Source organism: Theropithecus gelada, chromosome 1 (genome assembly GCF_003255815.1).
Source record: "Theropithecus gelada isolate Dixy chromosome 1, Tgel_1.0, whole genome shotgun sequence".
Classification (NCBI taxonomy): Eukaryota; Metazoa; Chordata; class Mammalia; order Primates; family Cercopithecidae; genus Theropithecus; species Theropithecus gelada.
The window spans coordinates 211,548,615-211,564,883 of NC_037668.1; the positions used below are offsets into that span (position 1 = coordinate 211,548,615).

At 38.5% G+C, this 16,269-nt stretch overlaps 1 protein-coding gene across 1 annotated transcript in view; it reads left to right on the forward strand.

Annotated features, from left to right (window-relative positions):
- Positions 1-16,269, forward strand: part of RYR2 (ryanodine receptor 2) — a 634,673-nt gene that overhangs the window by 602,031 nt on the left and 16,373 nt on the right. Inside the window, exons 100-102 of the mRNA XM_025401874.1 lie at positions 1,092-1,152; positions 4,902-5,048; positions 7,686-7,820. Of these exons, the coding sequence (XP_025257659.1) occupies positions 1,092-1,152; positions 4,902-5,048; positions 7,686-7,820 (343 nt within the window). The remainder of the gene's footprint in view (positions 1-1,091; positions 1,153-4,901; positions 5,049-7,685; positions 7,821-16,269) is intronic.

Here is a 16,269-nt window from a genome sequence, read left to right on the forward strand (position 1 = left end):
AGATCACAAATATTTACTTTAGGATTTATTCATTCAACATATATGCATTTAGACATTCAGTGTGTGAGCTATTGTGCGTGGAGCTGGGGAGTTCACAGACTAGTGAGAGAGGCGTATATCCACATACATGCATACACCAGCACCCACAACTGTAAGACAATGTAGGAAATAATAATAAAAGGAATTGTCTACAAAATGCTATGAGAACCGAGGGGAAGAGCTAAATTGCTGCCTGGATGGAAAAGGAAACAGAGAAAGTGAATTTTCTGGAAATGAAGTAAAAACAATTTAAAAGCCCTTCCATTTATAAAATAAGATAGTTGTAAAATAAATGTGTATATTTATGCTAGCTTTTATTATTTGAATCAAAAGTTACTCTGTTGGCATGCCATTGCAAGTGCATATAAAAGTTAGTGAGGAAATGTTTGATGTGTACATCTGTTGGCCAATTTAGTACAGTTTCAAGGAATAAATGTTATATGTAGCTGGGCACAATGGTGCATGCCTATAATCCCAGCACTTCGGGAGGCCAAAGCGGACAGATCACCTGAGATCAGGAATTCAAGACCAGCCTGGCCAACATGATGAAACCCCAACTCTACAAAAAAAAAAAAAAAAAAAATTAGCCAGGAGTAGTAGGGCATGCCTGTAATCCCAGCTACTCGGGAGGCTGAGGCACGAGAATCGCTTGAACCCAGGAGGCAGAGATTGCAGTGAGCCAAGATTGCACCATTGCATTCTAGTCTGGGTGACTGAGTGCAACTCTGTCTCAAAAAAAAGAAAAGAAAAAAGTTAATAGTGAATGTAGGAAAGGAAAAGGTGAAAAAGAAAGGACTATTTTTAAATAACGTAAGACTAAGGTGATGGTGTGTTGGTTTCCAAGATCCTCTAAAAACACATCATGAAACTCTAGAATACAGTCTCAGAGTTGGCTCTCAGCTCCTCCCTTGGCATCTGGGATAGAACTAGTTTCCTTAGAAGGTTTCCAAGTCTTGTGCCATTGAATGCGAAGGCCGTCAGCTCTGGCAAGCCTATGAGTCTTTGATTAATGTGCATAACTACACTTTTTTTTTTTTTTTTGGTCATTGCAGACTGAACTCTATTGATGTGAAGTATCAGATGTGGAAACTAGGAGTCGTTTTCACTGACAACGTAAGCCTACTTCATTATCACAAAAGAAAATGTACTCTGATTAGATAAGTCTGTGGGAGTTCTGTAGATGGAAGGATGGTTATTTAGAAAATGTTTCAAATACCAATTCATTGCATACAGACCAGATCTGGAGACAGAGCCACAGAATGATATGATTAACAAGCCCATCTCTCATTCCATTTCTTTCAATAGCCGAAACATTAAAAGGAAAATATATTTACACAAAAGAAAAACTGAGATGCAGATTTGTGAGTATGTTCATTAAGGTTTTAATTGGGCAGTGGCATACTTCAGTTTTATAGATGTTAAAAAGAAACTCCTAAATAATTTTCAAAGAACATTAATTGTGCTAAATTTAGGTTTTCCCCAAATTAAGTATATTAAATTATGGAGTTTTTTTTTATTCTCCTTTTACCAAATATTCTTTGGAGACTAAATATAGGGCCCTAATATATATCCAAATAAAATAGAAAAAAAAATTACCTATTACTAAAAACCGCCAGGTGTCTCAAGATTTCACTCTTTAATTTTAGCACTGACTTTTATAGTTAACATTAGTTCCATTCTCCTATTTAGAAGCCTTTGATAGCCCCCAAATTCTCCTGCCTCTATCCTTACCCCTTCCCTCATCCAGCCATGGGCCCAGAGCTCTGGGTATCTTAGGAGCATTCTCTAAGAGTTCAAAATTATCTTTTAGAACTATTAATACACTATCTTACAAATAATTTCTCATCCAAATGGAAGCAACTCCCCTGAATAACAAGAGGGCATCCTCAGCTTTGGCTCTAATGGGCATTTTCCATTCAAGTGGCCAGTCCATCTTAAGTTCTGCCCGCTAAGCTCAATCGTCCATGCCACAATATTTGCAGAGCCCACTTTTGCCCAGATGCAGCTTCTGCCCAGATGCAGCTTATCCATAATATTCATCTTGCTATGTAACTTTTTTGTCCTCTAGATAACTTGAGCATAGATAGATCCAGGACGGAGTCTTTCCTCAGACAGTTTTCTGCTACCTTAGTAGGCTTCCCACCTGCAGTTTCATGGCTTCTGTTTGGCCAGTCACCTCCCAAATTACTTCATGCGACACACCTAAACTAAAAATCATTTATTCTTTCTCTCTCATTCAAATTTAACTGTGCAGCAAGCACATATGTAGACCACACATGCACCTTTGGCCCAGCTTGTCATCATTTAGTTCCTTACTCATCTTATGCCCATGAATTTTCCTTTTCCTCAGTCTTTGCATTTCTTAATGGCTCATTAGATTAGCTCCATCTGAATGTCCCATGGCAGATTTTCATCTTCCTTCTCCTCTGCTCCTCCCCTCCAAATCCAGTCTTCAGTCTACAATTTTCTCTTAGTATTTTTCTTCTTCTTACTACCTAAGCTTAAATTATTCATATGGACTCCTCTTCTTTCTCCCTCCAATGCATGCATTTGATTATTTGCTGAATCTTGGTCCTGTTTGTGTCCTCTGTAATTCTCCCTTCTTATCCTTACTTTTGCTGCTTTTTTGGGCTCTGGTAACCTCATCCTGGGGCTTGTCCAGTAGTCTTCTAATTTAATGGCTGTGCCACTTACAATGTTTTTAGACAATAGCTTAACTGGAGCAAGCTCACTTCCTCATATATAAATTGGGGCTAAACATGCCTGTTCATCAGAGATCTTGCTAAAATAAAAAAGAGGCCATGTGTGCAATTATATTGAACATTGACCAGCACTTAGTAGGTGCTCAAGAAATTTTCCTACAATGCCATTTTTCATAAACCATTATCCTCCTCATGATACTGCAGTGGCACTCAAGCTCCTGTGGGGTACACAAATGTCCTTTAACTTGCCCTCAAGTCTCTCCAACACTGTCACACTTTTCTAGCTTGATCTTGCAAAACAGGAACCCACCACTCAAACCAAATTTTCCTTCCCAAGCAAACTCCGCTTGGTCTTATCTCAGTGTGCTTTTTAAAAATGCTATTTTCTTTTCTGCCACTTGACCTCTAGCTTCAGTTCCACATGGTCCTTGAAATCCCCTTCCTAGCTCAGCCCCCTCTTTTTGTTCTCTGTGAAAGATTAAGATATCTTACAGTCAAAATGAAGGTGTCCGCCCCTTCCCCAAATGGGTGGCTTCTGACTCCACCAGCAAAACATCCCTTATGCAACAGAGACTGTAGTCCCATAAGTAAGAACAGCCACCATATTTTTATTCAGCATTAGTCCCGGCCCTCCCCAAAAAGTATATTCATTTTCCAGCCTATGTGAATAATCCACATTAATTATAACCCAGGAGACTTCTACAACAGAACCAATTGTATTATTAGGTGTACTGTAGCTTTCAGTGACGTCACATGGTATTTGGGTTTCTCCTGGACTTACTGCGGCTCATGTAAAGTGAGATGCTTGGTTAATAAAACATGTAATTTCATAACTAGTAGGTCTCAGCAAACACTGATTTAGTGAGCGAATAAATGAAAAGCAAAGAAGGGAAGAAAAGGAGGGAGAGAAAGTGACTGGTTCTTTGGCTGGCTGTAGAGCAAGGGTTCTTCTCTGCTGGGGAGCAGCTTTGTCTCCCAGTGATGTTTGGCAATGTCTGGAGACATTTTTGGTTGTCATGACTCGGGGGAGAGGTGGGGTCGGTGCGATTGGCATCTAGTTGATGCTGCTTGCCATCCTACCATGCACAGAACAGCACCCATAATAAAGGATTATCTGATCAATAATCCTTTATTATGCGCCGGGTTGAGAAAGCCTGCTGCTGACTAGGAAGTCAATAAATGTTTCTCTGTTGGAGGATAAATAAGAACAATGACAATTCTTAAAACACTTTAAAACTGTTTTAAAGGAGAATGACACTGACCTTTTCAGAAAAAATTAAGTAAAAATAAAATACACAAAGAACAAGCTGATACAGCTAACTAGAATTATAAAAATGTATAGGGGGCCAGGCGCAGTGACTCATACCTGTAATCCCAGGACTTTGGGAGGGCAAGGTGGGCAGATCCTGAGGTTAGAAGATCAAGACCATCCTGGCTAACACAGTGAAACCCCGTCTCTACTAAAAATACAAAAAATTAGCCAGGCGTGGTGGCGGGCGCCTGTAGTCCCAGCTACTCGGGAGGCTGAGGCAGGAGAATGGCGTGAACCCAGGAGACAGAGTTTGCAATGAGCCGAGATCGGGCCACTGCACTCCAGCCTGGATGACAGAGTGAGACTCTGTCTCAAAAAAAAAAAAAAAAAAAGTGTACAAAGATGAAGTAAATAGAGTAATTATAAGAGTGAAATTGGAGTTGCTTTTAATGTTATTTTTTAATTGACAAGTAATTGTACATATTCATGAGGTACCTAGTGATATTTTGATGAATATAATGTAATCAGATCAGGGAAATTAGTATACGCATTTTCTTTAACATTTATCACTTCTTTGTGTTGGGAACATTTAATATCCTCCTTCTAGCTGTTTGAAACTATATATTATTGTACAGTGGTATAGAACCCTAGAAATTATTTTTTCTATCTAGCTATAACTTTGTATCTTTTAACAAATCTCTCCCTATTCCTACACCTCCTTTTTCTCCCCGATCTCTCGTGTCCTCTCTCCTACTTTTTACTTCCATGAGATTAACTTTTTAAGATTCCACATGTGAGTGAGAAGATGTAGAGTTTAACTTTCTGTTCCCGGCTTGTTTGGCTTAACCCATAACAATGGTGATGCATTCTATTTTCTGACATGTTTCCCCGCCATTTTGTCTTGATAGTCCTTCCTCTACCTAGCCTGGTATATGACGATGTCTGTTCTTGGACACTATAACAACTTTTTTTTTGCTGCTCACCTTCTCGACATTGCTATGGGATTCAAGACATTAAGAACCATCTTGTCCTCAGTAACTCACAATGGCAAACAGGTAAGCAGTTTATCTGTTTTTCCCCATTGCAGAAAATAAAAAAGCAACAAATAAAGAAAACTAAAACTACCCCTCAAATGACAATGTACAGTTTGAAAGATTTTTTGGAAGGAAGGGTCTGTACCTCTTCTAAACTGCAGGGATTAGCAGTTTGAGAGTCTTCTAGGCCTATACTCAAGCCTTGACTTGACCTTGGATAAATTAATTGAAAATAATAAAAGTACATACCTTACCAGATTTTTGTGAAAATGAAATAAAAACAAATGTATATGCTTTACCACAGCCCCTGGCACATATTAAGCACTCAGGAACTTAGTTACTGTTTTGTTTCTAGTATAGTGTTTGCTCCACTTGCTGTTATGTGGAACCAAAATAGGTTACAGAATCCTGATGCACTTCTTGTGTTAGCTGTAAAATATGAGATGCTGCATTTTAATGTAATATTTTTAAACTGTTTATCTTATATGCTTTACTTTTAAATTGAGCAAAAAGGATAATGTTTCATATTTGACAAGGTCATGCTGACTCAGAAGAAAACTGGTCTAGGTCCAGAAAATGCACTTATGTTCTAATGGAACCTGCTTGTAATGTTAAAACTTTCCATTATCATGAAGCATATGGCAGAAGTATGCATGTTCTAATGGAACCCGTTTGTAATGTTAAAACTTTCCATTATCTTGAAGCATATTGCAGAAGTATGCATTTATTAATTAATTTGCTATTTTTCAAGTGTCCACTGGGTGGTAACATATGCTGTGTTAGTTATTTGGATTAACAGAATCCTTCTTTTCCAGAGTCTTGTAGCCCAGCACATTTTAAAATAATTGCCTCTCTAAAAGCTTTGAACTGGGTCCACAGTTAAGTCCCCATTATCATTAGTTTTCTAAATTTCAGCACATTATTCTTACATATGTCACTTTAGGTTCTCCTTATGGCTATGGTGCACAGCAAGTCATGGGTCTAGTGACAAAAAGTCTATTTATCTGCCAGTCAGTTCTTAAGTTGTGTTTGAGCTCCCAGTATGTGTAGTAAAGAACTGGAGATGCCAAATCTATGTGTGTTTCTACATAAAAGATCTGGCACTACTTTCAGTTTCTGAACTTTGTGGGGTTTCTTTCTTTTTGAGGTATCAAATTTTCTTTTTTTGTTTGTTTTTAAGACAGAGTCTTGCTCTGTCACCCAGGCTGGAGTGCAGTGGTGTGATCTCGGCTCACTGCAACCTCCGCCTCCTAGGTTCAAGTGATTCTCTTGCCTCAGCCGCCCACATAACTGGGATTATAGGCGCGTGCCACCATGCCTGGCTAATTTTTCTATTTTTAGTAGAGATGGGGTTTCACCATGTTGGCCAGGCTGGTCTCGAACCTCAGGTGATCTGCCCGCCTCGCCCTCCCAAAGTGCTGGGATTACGGGCATGAGCCACCCCACCTGGCCTCAAATGTTCATTTGCAGAAATATGTAGAGTTTAATAGTCCTAACAGGTAAAACATGCAGAAATTCACAGTGGCCTTGTACTTCATTTATAGAAATGAATGAAACCCTCTGTTAAGCTAACATGTTTTCTCCAGATAATTGTAAAGTGATTTTGTAAAGACTTAATCAGCATAGGCAGTCACAGTTGAGACCATAAAGTTCTGCTGTAATCAGAGAAAGTACACATAAAGATAAGGCATGTTAGCGTGGTAGAATTTCTGTGATGAAACTAGAAATATATTTTCACCAACTTGGTGAAAAGCCACATTTTTAGCATAAGCATATTCTATCAAAAATACTCTACAATTCTATCATATACTTATAACTATCTAAAAATTAAAGTATAATTTGGAATTAAAAACAGATTACATAGAGCTGAAAGACCTTTCAAACGCAGACATTTAATTACAGATTGAGAAAAATAGCCTTCAAAATAGTGTTGGTCATTAGCTGTGGTGTTTTTCACTTTGGTCATTGTTTACAAAGTAAGATTTCTCAGTTTTAAAAAATATTTATATTATACATTATTACTAATTGTGTGTCCCCAGATTTCAGGGGCAATACCAACTTCTATTTAGGATATGATTGAAAATTAAAAAATAATTTACAGTCATAAAAATAAAATGCATTTTATTAAATGTAAATTATGGAAAATAGCCCTCATAAAACGAAGAAAGGGCACAGTGGCTCACGCCTGTAATCCCAGCACTTTGGGAGGCCGAGGCGGGCAGATCGCCTGAGGTCGGGAGTTCGAGACCAGCCTGACAAACATGGAGAAACCCCATCTCTACTAAAAATACAAAATTAGCCAGGCATGGTGGTGCACACGTGTAATCCCAGCCACTCGGGAGGCAGAGCTTGCAGTGAGCCAAGATCACGCCACTGCACTCCAGCCTGGTGACAGAGCAAGATTCCATCTCAAAAAAAATAAAATAAAATAAAATATAAAATAAATAAAATATAGTCTGACAACTTGATAAAGAGAATATGAAAATAAATGTCTGCACGAGGGGGTAAGAAAGGTGAGAAATAAGTTATGGATCCCATTAGCTTCTAGTAAACACAGCTGTGTTCTCACTAGAGCATTCCCCACCCACGTAGATGCCACATGTGTCAATTGCATGTCCTACATTTCTAATACCTGTCCCTTGTCACATTGCTTTCCAGCTCGTATTAACTGTTGGCTTGTTAGCTGTTGTTGTGTACCTGTACACTGTGGTGGCATTCAATTTTTTCCGAAAATTCTACAATAAAAGTGAAGACGGTGATACACCAGATATGAAATGTGATGATATGCTAACGGTAAGTTCATAACCTTTGATCTCATATGAACAAAAATGTCTCCTGCTTCTGCAATCTAAGTAATTGTGTATTTATTCTCTAACAGTGCAAAATAGAAAATAGTCTAAACAATAAAAAGTTGCACGGCTCTTTAAAGAGTCAGCAGTTTTCAATTTTAGCAGAACATAAAGGAGCATTTCTGTCCATTTTCCATGTGTGCTGCACAGCCTAATAATTAGAATTGCTGAGTAATGTACTTAGAACTCAAAGGAGTAATGTCATCGCTTAAGCCTGTTGTTCACATATCCCAGGACAGCAGGTAAAATTATTTCCCAGAGAACATTTGGAAGCCTTAGTTTTTTGTCACCTTAATGACTTTAACTGAAATTACTAAATTTCAAAAGTGTCTCTCTTTATAGAACTACTGATTTTTGCTTTTATATTGAGTATCTTGGCTTAAATGTCTTTTTTGGTTTTGGTTTTCAAAAATCAACAGCTGTTAAAGCTTTCATATTGCTTTATGTCACCGTTCTACAACCTGTCTCTCTAATATTGGCAAATGAGAAGTTATCATACATGAGATCTTAGATCAGGAAGGGGAACATGAGACAAAATATAGATCACTAGCTGGAAAGAGATGTATCCTTCAGTAAGCGCCTCACGAAAATACCTACATCATTTGTGTTGGGGATTTAGGTATAGTGGCTGATATAATGACACATAAATTACTCTAGAAAAAATAGCCCAAAAGATTGATGAGAGAGAATGACCATTATTACAAAGACTAACAATTAAGATAATTTTATACTAAAGAATGACAAATCAGCGGGACAGAGTGGTTCAGAAACAGATGCAAATACTCATGGAAATTAAAAGATGATAAAGATAGCTTTTGAAGTAAGGAAATGAAAAATAATTTAATAAATGACATTAGTACCATGGACAAGCTGTTTGGGGGAAAATGATAAAAATGGATACCAACGTTGCTTTATAAATAAAAATAAATTCTCAATTGAGCATATTTTAATGCAATAAGAATGAATAATCACAAGACAGAATTTGATGCCTTAAATAATAGTAATACTCATTTTTATATGGAGAAGGGTCTGAGTATGACATAAAACTCAGGGTCTATGAAAGCATAAACATTATTTGAAAAAAGAGCAACAATAAGTACAGTCGTAAAGGCAAATGGTAAAATGGGAAAAATATTTTTAACACCATAACAAAGGACCAGTTTCCTTAATCTACCAAGTCCTTATCACATCAATAAGAAGAAATAAACCAATAGAAAAACAAGTAAATCACATGACCAGACAATTCACAGTAAAATTAATGCAGTGGGCTTGCAGATTTGAAAGATGCTCAGCCTCTGTCAAAGTGAAAGAAATGCAAATTAAAACAATGAAAAAACCACTTTTTACCCGTCAGGTTTGCAAAGTATTCACGTTTATTAAAACCCATAGTTGGTGAATTGATGGGAAAAAATTGGCATTTTCATGACTCTGGTTGGGAATTTGAATTGACAACAATTTTAGAGAAGTTTTGCGATACCTATCAAATTTGTAACTATATATATCTTTTGACCTATTAATTCCGCTGCTAGTAATTTCCCTAAAGGTTTACTCACAAATAAGCCTCTGTATGTTCAAGGACATCAGCTGCCCTCACAAGCTAGGAATAATCTAAATGATCATTAGTAGTGTCCTGATTAAGTCAATTATGATAAATCCATAACAGATATGCATCTGTTTGAAAATGAGAGAAATTCATATATACGGATATGGAGAGACATACAAATTATATTTTAATTAAATTACATTTAATTTAAAAAAACAAGATCTTGATCAGTATGATAGGATCCTAATTGTGTGAAATGATATATACACAACAACTCATATTTTTGATATGCTAGAATATGCATAACATTTTTCTGGAGGGATTTATTCATAGGACACTGTGAACAAGGATTCCTAGCGGAGTAGCACCATAGATCACAGGAGAAAGAAACTTGTTTGCTTTTCATTTTATCGACTTTACTCCTGTCTGAATGATTGATACTATTTCTTTTTACCATAGGTATTTTTTTATTTTTAAAAGACTAAGACAGTTTTTTCCCCACCATGTTATAAAAGATAATCTGCCTTCAGTTATTCCCAAAATTAGTTTAACTACATGCAGGGACTGTTTCCTGGCAGGAAGGAGAGAACAGAACATACAGGTGGCTGACCTGAAGGAATTAAAGGACAGAGGCTGAGGGAAGCTCTGCTGAAACCTGATGCTACATTTTCATCCACCGCCTGTTCTTGAGCCATTTATTTAGAGCCCGAATCTCATTTGTGTAAAGAAGTTTTTCTGTTTTTAAAATGTTATCATAAAGGATCATTAATATAGAATTGCCCATCCTTCCTCTCCTTTAAACAAATATTATTTTATTTACTAATTTAGAGATCCTCAGACAAGATTGTCATTCTTTAGCTTTTCAATATTAGACATTTTGTTCTCTTCCCAACTTTCTTTTTAATAAAAAAAAAATTGAGAATAAATAACAACTCTCAAATGAATTGCAGGTTATTTAAAAATTAGGGATATATAATAGCTTGCTGACATAAAAATATTCCCTTTTCTTAGGCCAAGATTAAATTTTTGAAGGCTTAGAACTTCAAAAAGGGATGCTTTTAATGGAAAATGCAGGAGGAAAAAAGCTTTCAACTCATCAGTCCGTACATAGTTGGCAGCAGAGCAAATCGTATTGTTCATGCAAAAATCATCTATGATTTTCAGTATTTCCTGTCATTATTGCCATTCTGAGGTGTTACGCATATGACTTTGTGATTTCCATGTGCTAGTGACCTACTTGGAGGACACGGAGTGTCAGAGCTGAAAGGACTCTGATGTTCATGGTTGTTCATCCATACACTTAATTCCTCAACTGGAAGAAAATGCCATCCCAGTTACAAATCTGCAGTCCTGTAGATTTTTTTTATTTATCAAGTGCTCATATAGCACTTGGCTATAAATGATGTTGTGCCAGGTATTATCTCAAGAGCTTTACAAATATTAACTCAGTAGTCTCCTAATAACTTTTTGCTGTAGGTTGGCCCTGCTATCATTCCCATTTTACAGATGAGGAAACTGAGCTACCAAGAGTTTGAGTAACTTGTCATAAGTCACACAGGAAGAGGTGACACTCTTCAACCGGTACTCTAAGTTACACTACCTCACAGTTAGTAACTTCATTAATGCTTCTGTTACTAATTTGAGTGATTGTTTTATACCAGGCACTTGTTAAGGATAAGGTTTGAGTAAGTACAGTCCCTGCCCTCATGGAACTTGCATGGTAAGCACCTTTATAGCAATTCTGCTAAGCTCATTCTTTTCCCTAGAATCTTCCAAGAAAAGAATGCCCCAGAAATTCCAGAAGTTTTGGAAAACCTTGTGGATCAGTATTCCTGTTACATACAGAACATTTAATAATACTATACAAAAATAGTGGATTCACAACATCACTGCTCAAATATTGCAACTGAGAAGTTGCTTTAGATGGCTACTAGACAGGGAAATAAAAATAACTTTTTAACGTCACATCATACTAGAGTGGAAGATATTGATATGGACACAATTTATGTGCCTTAATACTTGAGATCCATTTTAGTGATCATAAGTTGGCATGACTGAGATGCAGTACTTACCTTTGATAGTCTTCTTCTCTGATTAATTGCTGGACGAATAATTCATGCACCTTGCCTGGAGCCTCTTCCCTGACTGCCTGCCTTTCTATCACCCACTGATTTGGCCCACCTGTCTGCTTCTTAAAAGTATCTCCTATCCTTCCTGTTGCTGCTTTTCTCACACCGCAAAGCAGAGAAAAATTTATAAGTTTTTTTAAAAAAAACTTAACAGCAACCGTAAGAAAACTGGATTCACTGCAACAAGACTGACCCGTTCCTAGTGATGACTCTCATCAGAGTGACTAACATGCAACACTTTGCCCCTCCTCCCACACCTATTCATTCATTCCAGGCCTAGGGCTGAAGATGTGTCAAGGATCCTTCATCTCCTCTCCCATGTGCTGCCTTTAATATCAGCCATGCTCAGAGCCTCTCTACCCTGTGACCCTGAAGGCAGGAGGGGAGTGGGAGGCCAGGAAAGGCTACATGGCACAATGCAGAAGGTAGCAGCAGCAGGTACATTGCCTGCAGTGACTTCCAAGAAATTCAGTACTATTCTAGGACAAACACCTGACCAAATTTATAAATCTCAATATCTACCAGCCTCAGGGCAGAAAGTTTACTTAGTTCATGTATTCCTAAAGAGTATGATGCTCAGAGAATTGCTAAAAATTAATAGAAAAATAGGAATGATTTCAGATTGTGACATTCAGTGACCTGTGTCAGGTAGTGAGAACAATATGTGACTTTGGATCTCCCTTTTATACCACAGGGAGACCCCGGCAACATCCTGGTCTCTCCTTTTATTGTGCAGTCATCATAGTTGACCCCATTCAAGTTGTAATCATAGGATCCTTAGACGACTACATTTTGAACCTCACAGTATGCATTTCCATTACTTTTGTTGATTTTGCTTAGGAAGACAACTGCCTTCACCTGGTTGATTTTGCCCAATTTCATGGGGCATGAATACAGAAGACAGAGAAACTTGGTTCCAGTGAGGAAATACGACCTGTTGATGTTTTGAACTATGGACTTAACTAGAGCCTAGATTTTCTTCAGTTTCAGGGATTTCTGTCCTCATGAGTAAGACTATTTATGACCAGCTCTGTTGTAGGTTTTTATATTTCTACACATAACAATAAACTTACTATCTTGTCTTTGACTGGGGTGAGTATATGTCTTAGATGTTTCCTCCCTGCAAGAGAAAACTCAGTTCCAAGACACAAGTCACTTTTTCATCCCTAGCTCATTCACAATGACGTGCTGCTGCCAACCAGTCACACCAGCCAGGAGTCTCTGTAGCATTACACAAGCTCATATCCCAGTGATTGTCCCTAAAAACTCCCACATGGGAACGGAGGCCACATTACCTAGATTGACGTTCCAACTGTAGTGTCCAAACACTTGCTTTTGATTTGCTTCTTACTAGTACTTGTGCAGGGGCTTCTTTAAAAAGCCAACAAAATTTAAAATATAACTGATGACTTACAGTAGTGCACTTTCAAAGTAGAGGCTTATTAAAACCAGCCTGCCAGCAAGAAAGCGGCACAGAATAGGAAACAGAAAGATTTCGTTTCTTTAATTTAGTTCTCCAAAGATAATCCTTTCTTTATGACAGTCTCTTGAACATTTCCTTTCACAGGGCGATGTCTATATTCTCTCTTGAGATAAATTTTCCTCACTCATGTCACACTGTATTCACTTCATCCTGAGTTTCTTTGTTGTTTTCTGTGGATCTGAGAGAACATCTTAGGTTTTCCAAGTAGGCAACTCGCCCTTCTGTTTTTCATAATTTACAGTAGGTGGCGCCATAGCTGCAGTGTTATAGACAAGTCACACGGGGATTTTTTTTTTTTTTTTTCCCAGATTAGGATATTTTGAGCCTGAGAATCTAATTAAACCAGCAGTATCCTGATAGAACTTGAACCTCCTCTACAAGAACGTAGGAGGGAAAAGTGAAAAATGATGTAAAGTCCAAGGTAAAAAGATGATTGTCACTAGATAGCCAGGGAGACTGACTTGACATAAAGGAGGATGTTCGTCTCAGACGGAGAGGGACCCCCGAACCAGAGGCTGCAGGGAAGGTGTCAAGACCTATGCACTTGGGGAAAAATAGCTTTGCAGGTGATTAAGATGAAAAGTACACTCCTAGGGAAATAAACTTACTTGGGTAATTGTTCTAAATTACCTCACTTAATTGTCGTCACTTATTTTACCCTACCTTCCCAACAAATAATCTGTCTCTCTAGTTCTCTCTCTCCAAATTCTCTCCTCATGTTTCCTTTTTTTTTTTTTTTTTTGCCAAGATGAAGGTCTCAAGGATTTTCACCAGCAGCTGACCCTTAGTGTTCCCTAAAACCCATAGAAACTATGATCAACCTCAGAATGAATCCATTTAGGAGATGGATGAGGGAGGGAAGCCGCAGACTATAACGTCTTGGGAATCAACAACTTCCTCTTCTCAATTTTTGTAGGACCAGGCACCTTCCTAACTCATTACTCAGATTGTCTGAAAGCAGCTTATCTTTTTGTCTCACAGAATTACTTCTCTCCACTTCCAGCCCTCATTATCAGGTTTAGGCTGATTCTATGAAAAGAAAGGTGGATAAAAGGATTTTCAGTTGCAGCAGGATAATTTGGTAGCTGACAGTCTGACAGCCATGTATTAGAAGTTATTCACCACATACCTCCTATTCCAACACCACAGCCAACTACATACAATTGTCTAGGGCTGACCAGGTAGTAAAGGATGAGGCTGGGAAAATCAGTATCAACATCCCACAGGTGAACTGTACATTTTATTCTTTTTAAATTTGGTAATTTATTAAGCCTAAATAATCAAATGCACAAGACTCTCTTTTCAGCATGACTGTTAAATCCACTGTTGATCTCTGCTGGCATCCCTTCATCACAGTGCATAAAGCTGATGTAAAATGAAGGAGAGCAGTGAGGAAGGGTGTTTCCAGGAAAGGTTGGTTAGATGACTGACAAGGGATCTGCAAAGAAGGAAACATTTTCCTTGGTAATTTAGCCTCATTCCATGGTCCTATCTTCAACATTACATGTCTAGAAACTACAAGTGAATCATCCTTTTGGGGACAGACTCACATTAACCAGTATTACATAAGTCTGATGTATAAGTCACAATACCAACATGCTACTCATTAAGAGTTAATGCAACAAGTTGTCTCTTCCCTAGACAAACACCTATATGGGAAGCCAAATTATAGCCCAAGACCCAACGACTCCCAAGTGCAAGACCAAGAGTCTTGGTCAGCAGGAATCACCAAGAGGAACTGATGGATGATCAGTTCCTCGGTGATCTCAGCCACTAGTGCTGTCACACATAACAAGCAGGGATGGAGAGCTAGGACATTCCAAGACCTGGACTGGGAACTGCACAATCCACTGTTGGTTCACTGTGGGGATTGGAATGGGGACCCAGGGGACCAGAACTTGACATAGAGGAGTACCAGTCCAGAGCCAGGTATACTATCCAAACTGAGTCCTCAGAGAAATCCCCGGAGGGGAGTTGCAAGCACAAAGCTACTTGTGAAGTCAAGGAAACATGAGCAATGGGAAAGATGGTCTAACTAAAGGGGAAAGAAGCTGCGTTAACTACTCTTTATTGATTTCCTGTAGTCACAATTAAATACAAATGAAGACACAGATTTGGAGAAAAGTAATCCAGGCTGGGCGTGGTGACTCACGCCTGTAATCCGAGCACTTTGGGAGGCCGAGGCAGGCAGATCACCTGAGGTCAGGAGTTCGAGACCAGCCTGGCCGACATGGTGAAACCCCATCTCTACTAAAAATACGAAAATTAGCTGGGCATGGTGGCAGGCACCTGTAATCCCAGCTACTCAGGAGGCTGAGGCAGGAGAATCGCTTGAACCCGGGAGGTGGAGGTTGCAGTGAGTGGAGAATGCACCATTGTACTCTAGCCTGGGAGACAGAGCAAGACTCCATCAAAAAAAAAAAAAAAAAGAAGAAGAAGAAGAAAAAAAAAAAAAGAAAGAAAGGCAATCCAATTCTTACTTAATAAAAATAAGAAATGTGTAGTAAAACAAATGCAAACAGTATGCCTCAGTATATGGTGAAAATAGTTTCCCCTTCTCACAGATTCACTATTAGCAGTTTCAAGCACCAAGCTTTGAGAAACTACAGCAGTGGCTTCAGGATTTTTTTTTTTTAAGTGATGGATGGTCTGTAAGATTTTACTTCCAGAGACTGATTCAGTAGGTAGTACCAGGAAACCAGAATGTTCTCCCATCCAGGAGGCTCTGAGATGAGGTTAGGCTTAGACCCCATCAGGCTAATCTGGCTCTAAGGATCTCGTGGGCCTTTCTGCAAAAGAGACCCCTAACCTGGGCTCCGGACCAGATCTTGGGTGGGCACTGGCTGAGCTGGCCTTGTAATGCTGTTTATTATATGCCAGGCTGAGTCTACGACCATTCCACCCTGAATGTGCCCAATCTCATCCTTGTATGCCAGGCTGATAAAATGTTTCCAAATTTAAATTTGGAAATTTAAGTTTCCAAATTTTTACACATTTAATTCTGTTCCCTAAATTCCAGCCATCTAACCCAGGAGACTTTTTCTCCTCTGCATCTAACAGATCCATCAGCTGTTGAACTCAGAGTTGAGCTGTGGGCATTTTGGTATCACCTTGTTGGCTGCTCTTTGCCTACACATTGTGCTTTTCCAAGTGTCCTGAGAATGTGAGATCTGTGGGTTGAGGCAGTGAAGGCTCCATGAAAATAGCAGGTCTTGCTCCTCATTCATCCCACAAATGA